General features: G+C 37.0%; 1 protein-coding gene across 14 annotated transcripts in view; it reads left to right on the top strand.

Annotated features, from left to right (window-relative positions):
* LOC124153970 (actin-binding LIM protein 3-like) overlaps window positions 1–22258 on the top strand; it is a 248334-nt gene that overhangs the window by 186239 nt on the left and 39837 nt on the right. For 13 of the 14 annotated variants that reach the window (XR_006863801.1, XM_046527416.1, XM_046527415.1 and 10 more), the window contains 2 exons: window positions 20394–20489; window positions 21976–22159. Coding sequence is in view for 13 of the 14 variants with exons in the window: in XM_046527416.1 (XP_046383372.1) it covers window positions 20394–20489; window positions 21976–22159 (280 nt within the window). In the remaining variant the exon portion in view is untranslated. Of the gene's footprint in view, window positions 1–18780; window positions 18890–20393; window positions 20490–21975; window positions 22160–22258 lie in introns of those variants that run through there. The other variant, XM_046527414.1, reaches the window with a different exon arrangement.

Here is a 22258-nt window from a genome sequence, read left to right as displayed (position 1 = left end):
TTAAAATGCATACTATGTGAATCGAGTGGAAATAGTTGTGTAAAACTTTTACGGGCTATGGTATGTGGGGTAAAATTCATGGTCACGAAAGAGAAGTATTGAATGAATGAATTTTCATACAGTTTATGCACAACTTCATTATGTCTTTCAGTTCATACCTCCCTTCGACGAGTCGTATTTTTGTATTTTTTTGGTGACTTATTTCTCGCTTAAAACTTGGCTAAAATATCAAAACTGCCAGCCCTCCCAAATCTATCCAACTTCAAGTTTGACCTGCTTACTAGATAATTATTTTAGTAGGCTTGAGTTTCTGTAGGATAATGTAAGCATAAAAGATTATGCAAGCTTTTAGAGATAAAGTTCACGGGTAAAATTATTCTGTCGACACTTAAGGCCTGCCTTTACAGAAATTTTTATACTTTTCTAGTTACATAACTTGGATTGGGGTGCGCTATTATTTTTTTACGTGACTTACCATCAACTTCCTTTCCCGTTGCGTGTCATATTATTCCCAGTCTATCAGGAACAGGAAGTATGTGTCAGTCAAAAAAATGTTTTTACTCTTTCCGGTGCCTCCTCCCAATATTCCCTCACGAAAGGAAGGATAATTACTGTAGTGTACCTTGATCGAATCTATTCGAGGGTGCTTCGGAAATAATTGCTCTAGGCCTATAATTTACCATTTATCGATCTAGCTTTAGGAGAGATAACCTTAAATATTGATAATGCAATTATTGGATGTTCAAGGGTTTTTGTGCACATTTTTTATTGGAAGCATCTTCAAGTGTAATTTTTGAAATAATTTTTCTTGGTTTGAGTTTCAAAGGAAACTCCCCTCACTTTTGACCTCCTGTTTCAATCAATAGCATTTCAATGGAGGAGAGATAAGCTGATTTATTCATTTTCTTCCTTTTTTCACGTCGATCTCAAGTGTCTTTAATATGTGTACGTAGTGAAAATTCAACATTTAATGGACCCTTGTCACCAAAAATTGCTTAAGTAGTTGTTGTCTGATGGGAGAAGGGTAACTGGGTGTTATCTCACCATTTTCCGTGTCATGAGAAAATTGATTGGCTTTTAGTCTCTATTAGAGGGGTTAATCCATCAATCCATTCTTGAGATTTTTAATGCAGCGGAGCTCCTGTGTCCTAAGCCCTAGGAGTGGGCTGTCATGGGAAGATTGTAATCCAATCATGTTTTCTAGGATTAAGTCTCGAATTTCTGTTTAATACATCGGGGATTGTAAAAATCCTATTTCCTCCTCCTATAAATCGTTTACGGTCGAACCAAAGTTAACTTTTATGTTTCTCTTTAATGCATAATTTTTCTAAAATTTTTTGGTTTATAACTATTGTACATGTGGAATATTAAGATTGGTGCAGCATATAGCGCTTCAAATGTGTACAAAATTATGCTAATAATTGCATTACATAGTCATTGATAACTATTCATCTTGCAATTGTGGCAGAGTCGGTTTTTTCTGTTCTGCAAGTTTTTAATATTTGAAAATTATATGTATGAGAAAATAAATGATTTTTATTTTTATTTCTATCAATCTCAATAGAGAAGTTAAATGTAGTAATTACACATTTCAACCGCGTATCTGTGAGTCAAAATAACATCACTCCATTCCGATTATCGCTTTTAGTGATCGGACCAGTGCAGGAAAATTATGATTAAGGACATATCTTTTTCTTGTCAAGGAAAATGATAATTGATGTGCTATCGTAAGGGGTATAAAATTCGATTAAATTCCGTATTACTATTATTATTGATGATTATAAATGGGAGTTGTTTTTTTTGAGTTCGTAGTAGTAATCGTAAACACCGCCTACTCTGATGTATAGAGTGATTACTAGTGGTGTTTCAAATCATTCACGATGAGTATTGCTTATGGGGATGATACTGATCGATTGTGTAAACTGTATCGTCGGTGGTTAATTGATCTCCGCCGTGATCGCGCCTCTGATGTTCGCGTTCCCCCTTCTGCTTTCGACGGAGCCTTTGTAACGCTTCGCGCGAGTTTTTTCTCAGCCCACCAATTTCCGAATAGGGTGCCGCAAAGCGCCATGGGACAAGCACAGCTCGCCCATAGGTGGCGCACGGAGGTCGCTACGTTGTCTTGCTATTCGGCGTGAAGAACTGCATCATCCTTGATCTCCGCGTATCTGGGTTTGATCTGTGCGAATCGATTCCCCGTATGGCTCCTGGGATGTAGGCCGTCTTTCATTCCGGTTTCATTTCGTTTTCACGCCCCCATATCCTAGTGTGTACCTGACGCGCCTTGTGAATGTCAATATGCTGCCAGAAGTATTAGTAAATGAGATTTGGGTTGTGTTTTCTTGGTGGAAGAAACCTACCTAGTATGGTGAAAATTTGTTCAGTTGGTTGCAACTTCTGAATTCGTTAATTTTATCGAAGTTAAAGTTGACGAATAGAAAAATGAGTAATGAACGTTTATATTTCTGAGATGTTAAATAGTTTTATTTGGTGTGTGTCATCAATCTCAGTTGATTGTATTCAATATTTTAAAGGCTCAATAAAGTAGATGTCGGTTAGAATATCTTTCTACGAGCTTCATATATTGTACCCTGCTTACGGTATTTTGTAAATTTGAGTTGGAAGCGCATTTTTTGTAAGGTGTGGATTTTGTCTTGGAGTTTAGAATCGTATTGTTACGAACTTTTTCGATATTAGCTCATTCGGTTCATTTGAGTTATTGTTAAATATTATACGGAAATGTTCAAATCGCTGGTGTGTTGTAATGCTCAATCAATAAACGAAAAAAGGCGATTTTGGTAATTATTGCCTCGAGTGAAGTTTGACAGTTTTGTTAAAAAGAAAGTAATGCTGCTTCTCAGGTCTACGCGGAGTGAATGGTGATTTTCCATCTTCCATTGATCCTCCTGGCGAAACTCTTGTTGAAATGGAAAATCAAAAATAAAATAATATTGATTAACAAGTGAAATGAAATAAAACATTTGTAATTCCAAATTAGTTATATAATATTAACTTATATGTAATATTTAAATTTTTATGAGCTGTAATTTTTTAAATGTTGTGTATAAAATAAATTTTTTACGTTGCATTTGTTAAGTCGATTCCATGAAGTCACGCCCGAGACAACAAATTGATTAACAAGTAGAGTTATGCATAGCCATTCGTGATACTTAGCATCTGCGTTCTTCATACCGTTATTCCGGGTAATATCCAGTCTCCATAACCGCGTAGACTCTGGAGTAAAATCATCGTGCAGTGGTGCGGAAAAATCAATAATTTTTATATCGGTGCTGACGGTGTGAGAGCAAGGCGCTTGTGTCAGGGTCTCGAGATGTCGTCTTCTCGACTTTCGACACGAACCCCCGGAGTGTGGTGAACGATCAACAAAAGAAGACGAGGCGAACTCGGGGGGCCAATAGAAAGAGGATGCGGTAGCGGTAATTGGAGAATCTTATCAGAAGGCTCTAGAACTGCCTCTCCATTACTCCTTTTGAATTTTATGCCCAGTATACAAAACCCTTTGCGTAGGTTTAATGAGATATCTAAAGTCATTTCGCTCTATTGGTCACTAATGGCGTGGCACTTTCACCTGCTGTATATTAGGTTGGGCCGATAATATCGTTCAGAGTGGTCTCGGAAACTGGCTTATTGCACGTCAAGGACCTTGAATAGTTGTGCCTTTTTGCAATTTCAAACCCGCATTGCCTCGTTCTTTACTTTCACCCTCGCAGTTTTCACTTCTAAGCTACTCGAATTTATTGCTCGGCGCGGTCGATTTCCTGGCGGCGGCTTTTGATCCTTTGAAATTGTGATCCAAGTACGGTCGTATCTAATCCTGCTGGCACTTAAAAGTGCCGCGTTGAAAGGCTGTAGGTTTAGCAGCTCGCGTCGGATTGCTCGTATGTATTTAAATGGAAGTCAGCGTAATTCTTTGAAATAATATTTCATTTTTCCATTAATTTACCCGGGCTCTTAAATGAGCACAAATCTAAAGTTGCTGGGTAATAGGGTCCTAATAAAATTTTTTCACCAGTAAGAAATTTGTATGTGTGATAAAATATTTATTAAATAAGCAGGCAGATAGAGTGTTGTTCCAGTAGCATGTGGTCTTCTTATAGCTCTGTGTGTTACGTAGATGTACGAATATTTAGTCAAAGGTGGAATATTAAAAAAATAATGTTTTTTTTGGAAAATCTTCTACACGCGGCTATGGATAATTGAAGAGTTATGCAATATATCGAGTATTCAGTGCTGATAAAGTTTGTCATTTATGTGGTTACTAAGCTATCATTGCTACGTAAACAGAAATTTCACCAAGGGGATGTATCTCGCCCTCTCATACAGTCGCATTTCGTACTTTTTCTTGACGTGTCGCAAGTTTAAAACTTAACGATATTGTTTTGAAATATTCAGGGTACATTGAGTGGACCCTTTCCAGCATTTATCTGTATCTCGAATATAGATAAGTTTGCATCTAAGGAAATATGAGGTGCATTCTAATATTGAGTGTAACTCGGCTGAAAATTTAAAAATGATATGGTTAAGTTAAAACTAAGGCACTTTAAATGTTCCGTCTAGTTATCATTATTTATGTAGTATACTTGAGGTAAATATTTAATGAGGATTTTTTTATCCAGTCGAAGAAAGTGTCATAATTATTTTTAATACATGGAATTAAAATTCCAATTCGATTATATTTGAATTCGACCTGCTATAAAAATATGTTTGCTAACTTTCCATTAGCATCCATTATCCTCCCCGTGTACAGCTACCAACACTATGTAAAGCCCGTTATTATACACCGTAGCCAATTTGAAGTTCAAGTTAATGATGGCAAAGATGTTAAGATGAGTTACTGCAGTCACTGTTTTCGGGGTTTTCCGTCGGTAGCATTTCGCCGGTAGAGATATATCGCGTGCATTGAAAACCAGGCGTAGGGCGATGGGTGTATGTTGGTGTATTTGTCACGTGAGTGATGGAGGGTTCAAAACGATGATGCGATCCGAGCATCTCCGTATCTGTTCCAAGGCTCTTTTTTTTTAATCCTGCACCTCTTCACCAGTGCTGTTCTCGTCTCGTTATCTCAAGCAGGGCTGCAGCTTCTTCCTGCTCGCGGACGAATACCTACTTCGAAAGAAAAGAGAGGCCTGCGTCGCATTCCTCAAGTCGGAATCGTCTTTGGGCGCGAAGGAGAAATATTTACGATCGCCAAATGCGTGCTAGCTCTCGAGTCGGGGAAGTATTTCCGTCCGGCTGATCGCGGCAGAGGAGGCGCCAGCCATCAGAGCTCTGGATGGAAAACGAAAGGAACTCTTTCGCCCTTGCTGTTACGGGGATAAATAAACTACTTGTGTCCCCTCTTAGAAGTTTATGGAAAGTTAGATAACTTTATTTAGTGGTTGGTCGAATTCAAATTTATTCGAATTGGAATCTAAATTCCTTGTATTAAAAAAATCCAATTTCCAAATTATGATCTTGTTTTCGATGGAATTAAAAAAATCCCATTCCCATGGAATTATTTACCTAAAGTATATTTCATAAATAATGATAATAATTATTAGATAATTATTATTATTAATTATCATTTCCATTAATTAATTAACGTGAAACTATATTAGCATAAAATTACATATTAGCAATTACTATAAAGAAGCTAAGTTTATGGTTAATTAAAAATAAAATAAAAATTCACTATCGTAACAAAAATGACCCCTTTTGCCGTTATGACATGTCATTTATAGTCATGTCTCGACTCTATGCAAGAAATGTTTACTGCTGATGCTCATAAATACAGCTATAATTATCTCAAATGGGTCATAATAAATCCTAGAGAATTTTCTGGTTTTTAGTCTATGACAGCAATAGTATGGCTATGTTCATTATATTTAAAGAAAATCGCACTACGTTTTTTTAATAATAAAATTTTATCATGTTTGGGATTGGCTAACTCATGATCATTGTACTTTTTATTTATTTATCTTGTGATTTTTTTCTACTATATTTTGAAAATTTTCTCAATGCCTTGTGCGTAATGAGTGGTTCAACGAGGAACCCTTGCTTCCTTGAGCCCTTAAATTGAGTCGCCTATCTAATAACCCTAATCGTAAATCTTAAGTGTTTGTGAAAAGTATTCGGTTGACTGGCTTTGATACCTATGGAATGCGAGTTATAGTGCTCGAATTATTGCTGGAAAGGTTTGGATTCGATAAAAAACCGAGATTTTTCACGATCATGCATCTCAAAAAGGAGTGGGAACAGCTTTGACCTGTCGAAGGCGTGCATTTCCAACATTTTTGTGTGGTCCTATAAATATAGGCTTCGAATGTTTACACGCTGCGGAAGGATTTTAAAAATGGTGCGGAAACTATCGTGGTTCGGGGTCGTTGGGCAGAAAGGAAGTCATCCATATACATATTTACTAATCTTGCCATGCTGCGCCTTGCCGACGCGAAGACTCCCCTCAGGGCATTCAAAGCCAACTGAGGGTTCCCTTCTAGCCATTATGTATACCAATCAGTTTTTTGCAGATGTGAGGCGTAATTGCTTTTGGGAATTCCTCCGCGTAGATGTGTCTTGTGGATGGCATGTCTCGCGAGCTTTTCAACTTGCTACGGAGAGCCCGAGGTACGGTGCGTTTCAATTGGGTATCTTTTTACGTAGAATTCGAGGATATAAGAGGCCATCGGAGGATTTGGGTGGCTCGGGGGGTATGGCGCTTAAAATAGACAAAATTTTTATTGCGGTTATCATTACGTTCGTTTTATTTTGTGTATTACGGAGCCTCAATCATTTAATTTCATATTAATAACTTTCATGTTGAAATAAAGAGAATAGTTCGTACATTAATTGTAGTATTATGTTTTTAATCTCAAGTATGAGAAGATCGTTTGTCTGTCAGACCCTAGTACCCCCCCCAGAGAAAATTCCCTGTGAGATACGTGTTAAAATGATAAAGATACGATAGAGAAAAGTATGAAAACAGTTTTTTTCGAACTCTTTTGAAATAGACGGAACATGTTAGTACACCATCCCACAGCAATCAAACTCTACGTTGAAATAAATGTAAAAATACGCTCAAATACTTAAATTGGATTATCCTGGAGCTAGACAGTGAATATTTATGTGATTTAACATGCTTTTTTATTTTTTCCTTATTTTTCTTAAGTTTGTTTAACTTCATCCCTAATGCTCTCATAATTCTCGTCATCGGAAAAATAATACGCTCAAATATGTCAATTGTTCAAAGTATACCGGGACTGGCCGCGGTGATTGATTTTTTTCTCAAGGCGAATGATTTTTTCTCTGTGGATGTTTCGCACGGTATGTCAATTGCTTTTTTCAGGAGCGTGACAATTTATATTATTGAGATTCAGCATTTTTTATTTTTTCTGTCTTTTTCTTTGGTTTGTCATAATTTCATCCCCGACGCTCTCATGATTGTCGTCATTGGAAAGAAAATATTTTTTTTTCATTTCTTCATCGTTACTGAACGGGAAAGTCTTGACGAAGGAATATGCTTGTTTGTCATATTTTTTTTAATTTTGAATTTTTATCTCCCATCGACTGGTTCCCAGTTTGCGGTCGTCGCTCTGGTTTTCTCAGTCGTGTGAATCGGGTTTGGGATTCGGGTAGTCCGTCATATTTTTCACCGCAAGATGTCAGTCGGAGCTAAACTTTTTCGGTTACGGCGGTTACGGCCAAGCTGTTTAAGGTAAAGTGGCAGAATATATATTTTTTAGGAATTTATTTATTGGAATCTACTCGGGAATTTCCAAAAATATTTTCTTCTGAGAGTTTCGAAGTTTCTGGAGATATAATCTCATCTTACAGATCAAAATGGAACCGAGTTTTCCGTATTGAAACACGTAACATAGCATAAAATACTTTTCCAAAAAATTGCGGCAGGTACGGGAAGTTGAAGAAAATTATGTGATTAATAATTTCTTATCGCACCGGTTTATGTTATTCCTAAAATTTTAAATTTTATATTTTACGTCATATATGTTACTAAAACCATTAACCTCCATCATTATTCCTAGGTTTTTATTCCTTGGGTATTTAAGATATTACCCCCATTTACATGAAGATATTCTTTCTTTATGTTCAATTAAATTTTTGCCAAAACTCTTTTCATCCTCATTTCTTTTTTTGGTGTGACCGTTTTCGTACCTTTCTTGAATTACTGCCTTCGTTTGACTATTAGACTGTTACCAACGAGAAGAATGTTAGATTTCGTGAAAATTTTTGATACTAATATTTTTAATAAGTGTTTTAGAACGAATGCACCTTAATTGTACGTCGTAGCATACTTATTTTTCAAGTAACGCAAATCGCCAGTATGGTATATATATTTTTAACGAGTGCTTGTGCGTTTTTGAGGTTTCTGTGTTCGCCTACACCTCTATATGCAGCTTTCCTGTTTGTTTTTGGAAGGAAAAGGCGATGCTCTCGGAGAGCATATGACATCAAAAAATGGATATTTATATCGTAATTATCAGGCGAAACTTCGTGTGAATATCTCGTTATGATAAAATTAAAGCATGCTAAAAACGGCGTTAGACTCACAAAATTTTTTTATTGATACCCGTTTTTGTTATTTTCACACGTTACACACTGGTAACCGTGGAACGAAAAAGGGTGTAAAAGGTTGTGTAATATGTAATGTCCTACCCGAAGGTGCGGGGTCAAAGTGTAGGGGTGAGACGAGCAGTGCCATCAGAAGACATCTAAAAGTTTTTTAATGAAAAAAAACCTTCAAAAGTCTTCTGTTTATATAAATATGCTAACTTTTTGAGTATGGTAACTTGTTTAATGTGATAAAATAAAAAAAAATCAAAGTAGCAACCGTGGAGATTCAATGCGTCTTTCTGATTTTATTTCATCGTCAATTTTCTCCAGCGGAGGCAACTCTCGTTTTCTATACGTATGTAGGCCACATTTTACTCTCGTTCCTTGTCGAAATCTCTTTATCTCTCTTATCCGTTCATCTTTCATAAACATTTCGGGAGTGAAAACGACTGCAGTTGAGTGCTTCATTGTCTCGCCGTGTGAGGACCGTTAGTCGAATAATCTTGGGCGAAATTGCCGTGGGAGATTCGTCCTTTCGCTTCTGCCACATCCTAGTTTTCTTTTCGTCGCTTTTGCTTCCCAGGGTTATGGCCTTTATCGCAGTTAGTGGAGCTACACGATTTGTGAAATAAGAAAGGGGCCAAGAGGATGGAGTCGAAGCTTATCGCAATAACTCAAATAGTCCGCAGCGTGGGAGGAATCGCGTAGAGTAAACTGTCACATCTGGAATCTAAGTGCGGGCCTTGGATTTTTCTGAGTTAATTTTAGGTACATTTTCATGTCCCGGATACTTTAAGAGTAACTCCGCTCCAGAATATTTTTTTAATGCGACGAATTCCTCTTTCAAAACTTACGCTATTATGTAGAAATATTCATGATTTATCGAGTTGATCTTTGCCAAAATTGGCCTATACTTGAATTTTGACAATTTTACCTCATTACGGTATAGGATGTTAAATTTTTGTACTTGAGACAAACGAAAATGTTGACTCCGATCTGCTTCAGGTACCTTAAAAGTTTTAGATATGCCTAAATATTAAACAAGTGAGTGAGTATGGTCCCCTAGAATGGGTGACTAACACCCTAATTACCACCTCACGTACTGTGACATATTCCTGTGAAATTTTGGATATGGTCTCACATTAAACACGCTATTATGTAGAAATATTCATGATTTATCGAGTTGATCTTTGTCAAAATTGGCCTATTCTTGAAATTTGACAATTTTACCTCATTACGGTATAGGATGTTAAATTTTTGTACTTGAGAGTGATAGTCGTCTGCTGACTGAGCATGGGGCCAAGATTGAAATGGCAAAATTCGGGTTCTCGTGATGGGTTTGATTTGATGGGCTGATAACGATGATAAAGTTTGTTTTTATGTTTTTTATATTTTAAGTTTAAATTCTAATGCAATGCCCTTGTAGAAGGAGAAGAATTGGGACTTCAATAAAATCCGTGTTTAAGTTACTTGAAACCATGTGCCTGCTAACTCTTCCTCTTCCCGATAATAATACTTAAGTTAATCTTTCATTGTTGCCTCAACTTCAGGTTACTGTGTAGCTACCTTGAGAGCTCCTTCATATATTTATACTCCTAAGACAAGGCAGTTCTGTCATAGCGGTGATGACATTCAAAGCAGGGCACTTTTGCCTTGCCTTCCCCATCAATTTTTTCTCTGCGTCCTGAGTGTCTCCTTGGGTTGGACGGTATTAGCACCGGTCTGGGTGAGACTTGGCCTGGCAGCGAGCCTCTCCGACGTTAACCACCATAACATCGATTGTTTTTAAATATGCTGGGCTACTAAATGAAGGTCCGCTTCATTTGCTCCGTCTGAGTTGTCTCTCGTAATTTTGTATTCAAGCACTGCAAACACTGTCCCGTTCATCGTGTTCTATTATTTCATTTCTAATTTTAGGCTCTTATAGGTGTGCGACTTTGGTGAAATTTGGCGAGCACATCGCGAAAGGTTATATGTTTTGCCGAGTGTAAAACAAATTTGGCAATTTTGACTTTTTGACCCCGTAATGTGGGCCCAAACGCAAAATCGTATACATTTTTAAGATTTCCAGTGTAACTGTGTGGAACCACGATATAGGGATATATTATTATAAATTCCAATGATGCCTTAGCGGTTTTGATTATTTTAGTGGCAACAAAACAGTCAATCAACCTCAATTTTAACGTACCTAATAAATCTATAAAAAAATTTCCTTAAAGATCTATTTCTAATTTTCACTGAAAGTACAATTAAAGTATCTCTGTTGTTTATTGTTGTATAATTAAAGTATATTGTTAACTTGCTTCTAAGAAAACTATTAGATCTGAACAACGTTGCATATGCTGGCTGTTACTATCAAATACATGAGGCAAGTCGTGGAAGTCCATAAAATTATCTATTTTAGCTTGTTATTACGTCTTGAATCAATTGGTATTTTATCAGGTTTTAGGTTTTGCTTGAGATTTTATTAATTTATTCTTCAGGCGAGGGTTGGTGTGAATTATAACTTTTTTTTAATGTATTTGGATGAAAAACTTAAAATCGAGCATCAACATTATATCTAAATAACACATTGTAATCGAATTTCTTGTAATTCAAAGAGGGTTGTTACATTATTCGTATAATTTAATTAGGTACTCTGCTAAAATATCATTTTTGAAATACAGGGTGAGCGTGAACGCTTGCCCTGATTATAAAAATTTATTACAGAATAACCGTTTCACATAATAATTTAAATTTGGTGCCTTTACATAGGTCAGTTTACAAGTTTTTTTTAAAGACTAATTGCGTAAGGTAACTTCAGCTTGTCCCCTTTTTGGTAGCTCGAAGAATGTCGAAGCGGTATCCCCATTCCCGCCAGGTGTTTTGTAACGTGTTCTGTCGCAGTACTCTCTGCAGCTTGTATCTTAGCCTTCATTTCGTCGACGTCATCAGCTGGTGTGGTGACTCTGTCCTTGATATAGCCCCAGAAAAAAGTTATTGTGTCAAACGGTTATTCTGTAATAATTTTTTTACAATCAGGGGTAGACTTAACGTCCACCCTGTAGTTTTCACACTCTAGTGGGACGAAAGTTGGGCGTATGAGTCTTCAGCTTTTTTTAAGGGCGCACTCCTTCCCCGCGGCAATTCGCCCGAATCGGTTCATCTTCGACCCGCAAATCGATTGGCATCGCGTGTCTCTTCGCGTATGCATATAGCGTGATTGCACCCGCGCTCTCTCTGCCCCCTCTTCTGCGTTTCATTGGTGTGCCTTTGCGAACTTACGAGTAATGGATCTATTGGCCATATTTCAAGAGGGCGTGCGATATAACGCGAAGCTGGCTAATTTAAATCACCGAAAAATCCTACGGCATTGCGCTGTTGGACGATTTTGCAACTGGAAGAGCCAATTACTCAAAAAGCGGAAGTCTCGTGTGGAACGGTAGCATCTACGTACTCTAGCTTACGAATTTATATCATTGCCCTTTTGAAGTAGAGAGTTCAAATTTATAGGAAACATTAAATTAGATAGATATGTTTACTTGATTATCGTGGCGATATTTTTAAGTAGTTCGTCGTTAATCTCATCATGATTAACATTCACCATTGACCAGTGCTCCATCCGTAGATGGGGTAGAGCCCACCGCGGAGTAAGCCACAAGTTTATGAATTTTATGCGTTGCGATTAAGTTATGGGGTTGGTTCCTTTCCATAGGCTACCGAGCAACGCGAGGATTTTTTTATTTGGGTGTCTTCGAATTTTTCATTGATTTTTTTGATAGTGGGATCCTTTTGTTTTGTGGGTGAACGTTCCAAACATAAGTTCTTTGTGTATAGCAGCATCTTGCCCTAATAGGAATTATCATCCGGTCCAATTTTTGTTTTCAGTAGTGCACTACTTGTTCAAAACGTAAATCATTATTTTCAAATATACAGGAAATACTCAGTGAACTTATGTCAATATCTTACTCTGTATCAATTTTGTAAATTTCACATCTAACAGAATGCTAACATGTAAACGTCATTGTCAGTTAACATCTTCCGGTGCCACAAATGTGAGAATTTCACGTTTGACGAAACGCTAAATTTAACTTTTCATATTTCAGCTACAAGGAAATGTTGAAAATTCTACTGTATATACCCTGATAGGTGATTGTTTTCGTTTACAAAATATTCCGGGTAAGGTTTACCAACATTTCAAATCACGAATCGTTTGATATTTTCGGGGTTGTAGAACCTCACCCTGGAGGAAATTCCGAGAAAATTCCATAGCCACCGTGTGGCTATGAAGTAAAAGATTTATTTTATTGCTTACGTTATAAATAAATTATAAGAGGGAATTCCATGAAGGGAGGGTAGATTGCCATAATACTTCCTTAATTTTCCAGGCAAACCTACCTTATTTGGTAGAATACTTAATAATAATAATAACAACAATAATAATACGCTAAGAATTAAGACCGGTCGAGTCATGCATCCTCTTTATCTGTATTCCGGCCCTTCTCCGAGTACGCTCGTGTGTCTCAAGCATCCTGACCATCCGTTTAAATATCACCACACTCACTCAGCCTCCTGCTTATTTTCTTAAATTGCCACTCCTCCCTGAGGGTGACTCACGGCGCATTGGAGTGTGGGACGCCTCTTGCCGATTGTGTAATGCCCGCTGGGAATGATATATGGACTGGAGGTCACGTTGGAAGCTCGAGGAATTTTCGTTTATTGGGCGTGGGAGGAGGTCTTCGCGTTGGGATCCGTTTGTCTTGCTTTGCCATCCTCGACTCCTAGGCTCCCTTCTGGTTGGGAAAAGTCCGGAGTCACTGACCGGTAATTTGTGTTCTGTTTTTTTGTAATTTCCCGACGTTATCCTCCAGAAGCAGGTCTATGTGATCTAGGAAGGGTTGGACCGTGTCGCGTGATACTTGTTCTTGGTGAATAAATTTTATTTTTATTGTTCATAACTCGAAGTAATGGCATAAATAGTAATAAACAGCGATAAAACAAACGCGATCTATAATTTTCGGTATTTTTCGGCAATATCGAAGGTAAAGCGCCGATAAAGCGGGTATTTTTGAGTTTTAAGCCAAAAACTAATGAGAATTTGCAGATTTATTTTATGGTTGTTATCAAGGAAAATATGTTGGAAAATTTGATATTTTTTGATAGTGAGTAATAAAGAGTGTTAACTCTTGGCTCTATTGCTCAAGGAATCGACTGCGCACTAGCTATATATCAGCGTACGTTAACGGAGTCAAGAATAATACTACGGAGGATTCTCCAGTTGGTGTCCTAATATATTATCACCCACCGCTCGTTTAAATGTGTTTGCAAAACTCGCCACTAGCGTCGCTGATGGGCAGAGCGATCCGAATTTCATGGAGTAATAAGCTATAATTAGGTGTTTTCATCGAAATTTATATTCATAATGACGTGGTCTATTAAATTCTTTATCTTTCAATGCAATTTCTCGCTATTCTAATTGTAATAAGTTAAATGTCGGGAATAATGAATGGATTGCTATCACCGTATCGTCGCGCTTCGGACATTTTTGAAAACCGATAACAATGTGACCAAAGAGGCAGCAAAAATCAAGGTTAAATCGGACAAAATGCAACAAAGAGGCTGCAGAAATCAAGGTTAAATGGGACAAAATGCAACAAAGAGGCTGCATAAATCAAGGTTAAATGGGACAAAATGCAACAAAGAGGCTGCAGAAATCAAGGTTAAATGGGACGCACTCACCTCGATCATAGTAATCAATTGGTTGCGCAGTAACCAAAAGCCGAGGGTAGAGTTAAAACCCTTGTGTTATCATTTGAATTGTAAAAAAGTTAGCTAATGAAATCCGTATAAATGGACTTTATTAAAATCCTGGCTCTTCTCCTGCTCTTTGAGTATTTGATTGCATGGAAATAAAATTTCAAATTTTAATCAACAATAATTTAAAAAACGCCATCTATATTCTCGGTATTTTTTTATCGGTCATATCGTAAGTATAGAAGTGAAATTACGGACATTTTTGAGTTTTACGCCTGAAACCCAATAGAAGTTGCGATTGAATGTTTTTTTTTTTTAAGGAAAACATTTTTGAAAATTTGAATTTATTATTTTTTGGTAGTGTACAAAGAGCGTTTAAACTCGGCTGTGTTACGTATGGAAACGACAGCGAATTAGCTTGCTGCGTGCGTTACCGTAGTCACCCGCAGTTGCACTTTTTGTGCGGAAATTCCACAGCGGGAATATTTTTGGTGTCGATCGAATTTCTGTTCAAAGCGAATGATTTCTCCTTTATGAAATTTTGGAGTTAAGAGCAATTTGGACCATTCGCTTCTGATGGTTGACGTGTGAAAGACCGGCCGAGCGTCGACCCCAGTCCTCCCACGACCTTTCCTCTCCATTAGTCCCACGCGTTCTGTATCCGCGGACGTGGAAATCTCAGGGTCAGATCGCTCGTTCTTGCCATTGATTGGCGCGATCCTCATATTGACGCAATCGAACGAGAATAAGTCGTGGGTTTCGAAATTTCCGTCGATCCAGTTCCCGATTTAATAATGTCTCTTATTAGTCCACCGAAACTCCTTGTACCGAGGTTTCGTCCTTGTATTAACGGATTTAGCCCTAAATGAGAACTTCTCGAAAATTTGCAAATGCCTTATGTACATTTAATGGCTTAATGACGCTTTCGGAAAATTAAATAAATTTTATTCATGAGGCGATAATTTTTCTAGTTCCTTCTGTCACATTCTTAGCGTAGTCTGGGCTCGAAAATATCCTGAGATTGAATTGATTTAATAGAGTTTTTAATACAAGCATTATATTGTGTTTACGTTTAATTTAAATTTTTTGGAAGTTGTGGAGGGATGTGTCCATGAGTAGTAGTCAAATATTCGTAAGTAAGACAGTGTAGACGTTTTTCTAGGGTGGTCAGTAGCGATAGTTTTCGAGAAAGGTGATTAACATTTAATGGTTAACTTGATATAGAGGAGGTTAAAGAGGTCCAATATGATGAAAATATTTTTTTGCGGTGGTACGGAATGACTTTGATGTCGGAGTACCTACGGTAGACATTACCATCTATTAGTAACATATTAATCCACAATTCATTATTTGCAATGGAAATTAGTTGATTAAGAGACTGTTGCTCTCCCTCAGGACTGAAAATACGAATGAAGTGCGTGAAAGAACTTCAACGACAATAATAATTCCCTTAATATAATTTTCTCGAACAACAGGCTGGACTCATAGGAGGATGAATCACTTACAATCGACTGGTCGTATTTAACTTTCCATTTATTATTACTTGTTTAAATTTAACGCTATCATATTTAATTGTTCAGGGAGTAGACTATTGTCAATATTATCCTGTAACATAAGACTAAAAAATACATTTGAGAAAAATAAAAATTACATTTGAGAAATAGAAAGAATCAAATATGAGGTATAGTCAAATGTTGCAAGGGTTTTCTCAGTACAACCAGAAATTTTGAGGTAAAAACTCGAGTTTAAAATAAGAATTACGTCAGGAAAAAAGACCAGTCGAACGATAGTAACGCTTCCCCATTAAGTAGGGCATATTGGAGATATCACGCGTCTGATAATCCGCTTTTTAATAGCTATATATAATCTTGTGGATGACATTAGTTTGAACTACGAAAGTGACTTGTGGTTTCGTAGTAGCGTTATTGCCCTTTCTTTTCCTTTCATTTGAGATGCGTAACACTGCTGAGCGTCGCGTCGTGCAGAACGGACTTGAATGGCGTTGGTGATGTCTCCAGCGTGTCGCAGACGAGCGACCTTATCCTCTCTGGCCTGCTCTGAACTCGTCGACTGCTATTACGAGTGCTCGGTGCGCTTATGCAATGCCCACCACTGCCACACAACACTGGCTGTGGCGTCACTACGCGCGTATTTCCTGTATGGAAGTGGATGTCGGTTTACCGCTAATAAACAGCGATTAAAGTTAACTTCTACGTTGTATTTTTATCCACTTCTGATCGCGAATGAGCTTTGCTCTCTCTCTCGTACGTGTTTCTCATCTCCTCTTCCTTCAATGATCGCCCAACAATGCATTGCGCAATAATACGCCGCGCGGAACGATGGGTAATTGTGAATCCCGCCGAGGAGCTAACCTGATTTTCTTCGTTCCACACAATGGCTCCGCAAGCCGCGGAAAACTCCCTATGGGCCTCTTCCCGCCAAATATTTCTCTACCACGTGTGGGTTGAAATGCGCGTTCGGAATATATTTGCACCTCGACGCAGTTAGAAGTGCCTATTAGAAAGGAAAATATTATGGGATTTGGGGTTAATTAGTTCAGTATTTTTGGTTCTCGTACGATCTATCGAAATATCATCGCAATTATACCTGGCACTTATGCAAATTTGGCCGTGGCCTGATTACACAATTCGATGTTGGTTTTGAAATTTATTTTATGCGAAAAATACCTTCTTCTGTTACAGAATTAAAAACATAAAAATTCGCTCGCATTGAGCACCGCACAGAAAGTTCTTGATGCCATAAGAGTATCCTATTTCCTTGAAACTTGTGGGAAGGGGATTGCCGTTTTGCGCCCCATTGGATTTTAATCGGAGCAGCCAGTGACGCCAATTTTCCACGCCTATACCCGGGAAAGGGTTTAGAACTTCTTACTAGATGTTTCTCCACCAATTACTCAGAAAGTAGGCATGGGATGAAAATAGGGGAAGTGTGCGGGACATAATTTTTCAGACTTTATCGAACTATCAATTATAAAAATTGTGTACGATTCCATTGAAATTCATCCGTTTATCGGACTCCGAGGCGGTTATTAGAGTCTAAACGCTAAGCTAGACGTGAGTACAACCACTTTTGTGGTTAAACTAGGCAAAGATGCACTAATTAGTATACATATCTGTGCTAAATGGTGTAAACATGGATAATGCTCGAATGGAATCTTAGTCGTCATCACTGTGATGAATATTTATGGTTATGGTTTGATTGGGCTGGCTGAGTACATATATCTTCAGACAGTCTGGCTATTCTGGTTCTCCCACGTGGGTAATAAATGTCATGGTGATGATGAAGATGGCAGGTTAAATCTTAAGAGACCACTTTGCTTTGCAGCTTAGTTGAGGAACTATAGATGGGTGTTTTCGACATGTTTTTGCTGGGTCATAATTTGACCCTCAAAGTAACTTTTAGTTCCTTGATGGAAGGATGTATAAGGTTTGATGATTTAAATCATAGTGATTATGACATTCAAAAGTTGTTGGTATGCAGTTGTCATCGTTCTTGTCACTGGTTCAAATTTTGTAGGGTGGCTATTTTTTATAATGAATTTGAAAAAAAGGGTTTGAGCAATATTTTTAATATTGAAAATTATCATTTAATTGTGTTAGAATTTTGGGAGCTGATATCATATTTGCCCTGATTTTTGAAGGCTGTAAAAGAATGTTTAATGTGTACTAATAGGGATCCTGAAAAATCTTGGAAGTCCTCAAATTTGCTCCTGGTCGATTATTCCTTTTCAAGTGATCAATAAATATTACAATTTGAAGGGTTTCTTAGGAACTTCAGAAGAGCTACATGGATGTTAAAACCATTCAACTTCCTGAAGATAATGTATTTGTAATCTAGGGCAAAAACAAGATGGAAATTTGAGGGACTAGCATACATTTTGTGCTTAACTTCTTGCCTTATGATAGACAGAACGTATTTAGTTTCCACTAAAGATTTAGATGAGGTCATGTGACTATAATCTGATTACGATTTAAACTGCTTTTGATTCCAAAGGTGTGTATTTTTTCATCTTCACATGGATACAGTGGTGTATCAGGAGCCCTATCAATAATGCTACAACCCTAAAAATCGAAATGAGAGTCAGAAGAAATATGTTTAACAGGCCTTGTCATTAGAATGGATTTGAAGAAAAGAGGCTCATTTACATAATTTAGCAAATTAAATAATTTAATGCTAGCTTGTTTTAACTAGCTTTTGTATCAAAAATCACTGTTTTATTCCATTGCCTGCAACACCACTGTATTTGAATATTTACCCTTGCAAGAAAATTTTCCGATAACATGTTCAGATTGTTACCATTGGCTTTACTTCAAATATTTCTCTATCGCATATGTATTGATAAAGGGTTATGTCCTTGTTTGATATCTAATTGTCAGCGTTTAAATTGTGTAAGCCAGTGGTATTCATGAGTATAATTTGAAAACTCTTTTTCCCTATTAACATGTCTCCTAATGCAAGTGTGAGCCCAACTATTGACGGAGAACAAGTTGGGATTTGAAGAGATCAGCATCAATGTTCCGTGATAACATGACAAATGTACCTCGTTCACCAGTCTGCCATTCTTACTGTAATGTCCATCTATGCTTGGAGTTCCTGAAATCCTTTCCATAAAATTTTTATTTTATGATGTATTTTTGGCATGGCAGATTAGTGCTTAAAGTTGATGGAATACATCGGAAGAGATATCATTCATTATCAGTGAAAGATGAATTCATCATGAGCGGAGTTACAGAGGGGAGATAGTTTCAGTTAGATTTGTTTTCATGAAACATTTATATTGCAACTTTAAATGTTCATGTCAAGAATAATAATTTATCCAGTAGAGGGAAATTGAAATCCTAAAAAAAATATTAAGTTAGATATAATTACATCCTCTTTACGATTCCCTGAATTCCTGAAAACATACTGGATGAGCTGACAGTTTACAGAAAGCCTTGAACTCCGCCCATGGTCAGCATACACAAAATGTGCCTTTTTGCCGTTTTATCAAGTTGTTTTGGCAAATTACCTAACTCATTTTTCTATCTTAAGGCCTGGTCACATAAAATTTCTCCTAGGTCATATTGGAATATTGAATGAGACCAGGATATTCTTTATAGTGCACTTTGCGATAAGAAAAGTATGTATGGTGCCCTTTGAATAATTATTGGTGAATATTTATAAATTAATATCCTATATGTGATACTTAATACAATTTCGTGGATTTTTTTTAATTTCACGATGAATTTGAATGAAAATGCCGCATCAACTCGCTGAAGTTCATGGAATATGTAACCAGGCCTTAAAATATGCTTTTCATGTGGATTTTGCCTGCACAATCAAGTGGTTCATCTCTTTGTATTTATTAGAAAGGCGTCGCTATTATCAAATTCAAGTATTGTATGTTTTAGGCTTAAACCTTTTGCTGTGTATGACGAGTATTTATTATCATGGGTTGCCTTTCTCTCTACGGATATGATGATTGCCTCACCATTTCTTGGTATACTCTTCCCATTGCCCATGAGAATAAAAGTTCACTCCAGCAAAAGCGTTTATGTATGTGACTCAATTAAGCAAGCCTTATGTTTTTTTCTTAAAAGCAAATTTGAGCAGGCAGTTGCTTTTAAGGTGTAATGTGTATTCATAAAATTATCTCTGGCTTGCTGCTGTAGCTTTTGTATGATGTAGACAGCTGTATGATAGTCTTTTTTTGATGACTGTTATGATTGATGTTTAATAACTTGATGTTACTACAAAGAATTGCTTGCAATAGTCATTTTGCAGGCATGAGAACTTTTTTTTTAATTTTGGGGGAATTATTTACTGATGTGGTACAATGAAGGAATGGCTATGACATTTATTTTTCCGAATGCTGTTAGAAGAGGTTAGAATGGGTTAAATGAGGAATGCATTATGCTTCAATAACTGTGCTCCATTCTTGAGAACTTTTTTTTGAGTAATGCATAGATTTTTTTCTGTTTAAAGTTTTTGTTAACAAGTTTTTGTTTATTTTCCGATGGGCATAGAGTGTTAGAAGAGAATTTTTATGTCATGAGTTTTATGTTCTTCATTTTTTCCTCTTTTGATTTCAGGGAAAACATACTGCCAACTATGCAAAAAGAAGTGCTCAGGGGAAGTGCTGAGGGTTCAAGACAAGTACTTTCATATTAGCTGTTTTAAGTGCAAAGGTAAGACATTTCAATTTTTGAAATCTTAATTTCATGGTCTTAAACTATTTTTTGCAAATTGCATCATTGTATTTTTGTCATAGTTTATTATTACTTTCCATTTTCAAGTACAGTTTTATTATTTCCATTTTAAAGTGTTGAAAACGATAAAGGGATACTCAAATAAGATAAATGATCCAGTCGTGAAAAATGCGTCAAAAATCCAGCCATGGAAAATGAATGTCATTTTTATTTGCAATTTTAACCTTGATTTTTGTGTGATGCTGTCTCTGCAGTTTTTTTAGCTTATTCAGTTGAAGAGTGTGTTTGAAGAGGGGAAGAAGAATAGATAAGGTTAATTAGAAGAGATATGGAAATTATTCAAGGAATCAGCCATGAAGTAGCCAGTGGCATGATTTAACATGGTCCCCCGAAAGTTCACTTAATGTACAGAAATTCCTCTGCAGAAAAATCATTTTTCTTCACTGGAATTTTGACCTGGGTCTCCTAAATTTGTGCCAGGTGTTCTACCAATTGAAATAAAGAGGCATCTTCTTTGCATATGGAGTTTTGTTTGGAGTTTTTATGGAGTTTGTTTTTGGAAGGACAAGATGTGAAATGCTACAAGTAATGGTATGCCACAGGGAAACATGTTAATGCACGTAGCACTGTGGTCCTGAGACTGAAGCCAGACCTTAGAATGCTATGTTGTTCATCATAATCATTAGTCAGGGAAATAACTGAGGATTAGCCAGCGGCATTCCTTGGCAGAGTCATCAGGAAGTGCAAAAACTCGACGGAGGGAAAAAATAATTAGGTTGGAGAAAATAGAGTCTGTGACTACTTAGAGAGGCTGGCTGTGAGACTGGCAGATAGCTATTCTAAAATATAGTTAACTGAAAGATAGTTAATCTTTGGTCTACTGTGAATATACTGTATGTATTCTTTAGTTCCAAGGAATTTGTGGTGATGTAAAAATATTTGTTGTATATTTTCAAATGCTGTTTTCCATTGTAAGTTACCAATAATGAGTTCTCAAGGTACCTCAGACTCATGTGCCTCAGGTTGCTATCACTGGTTGAAATCAAAGCCAGGTAGCAAATTGCTTCCATTCATATCACACTGTGGTGAGTCACATAGTAGTTGTTTCCCCTAGAAGATTCCCATAATCTCTTTTTTTTTTTACTACTTGTTCAGCAAGCCTCTGTTTTGATCCATCACTTGACCTTTAAAAATCCAAAATATTTAATTAAATCCTTTGTAATAGCTGTACAACCAAATGGAAATTAAGGAAAATATCACATGGTTTTGATTCTCACTCTTTTTTTCCACTTAAAATTAACATAACACCAGTTTCAATGGAAGTGACTGAGCATGTTGATCTACACCTTTTTGCCATCAAAATAATGTGAACTTTGCATTGATGGACGTTCAGTGCTGTCATTATGCTATTATGTTTATTTATCAGCATTATATTTACTAATTGCTCTCTTTTCCATGGTTTCAGTTTGCAAGGGTTCTTTGGCCCAAGGTGGATTTTTCTGTAAGGATGGTGCCTATTACTGCACAACAGATTACCAGAAACAGTTTGGAACTAAGTGTGCTGTGTGCTGTGAATATGTTGAGGGAGAAGTTGTGTCTGCCCTAGGGAACACTTATCATCAAAAATGTTTCACTTGTGCGAGGTGCCGGTAAGTTGACAGGCAAATTGCTAATTTCAATGAACCAGGAGTCTCTTTCTATGAGTCTCATATTCCCATACTTTCTTCACGACCTTTAAAATATGCATT

This window comes from Ischnura elegans, chromosome 2 (assembly GCF_921293095.1).
Source record: "Ischnura elegans chromosome 2, ioIscEleg1.1, whole genome shotgun sequence".
Classification (NCBI taxonomy): Eukaryota; Metazoa; Arthropoda; class Insecta; order Odonata; family Coenagrionidae; genus Ischnura; species Ischnura elegans.
This window is presented reverse-complemented; position numbering and strand designations above follow the sequence as displayed.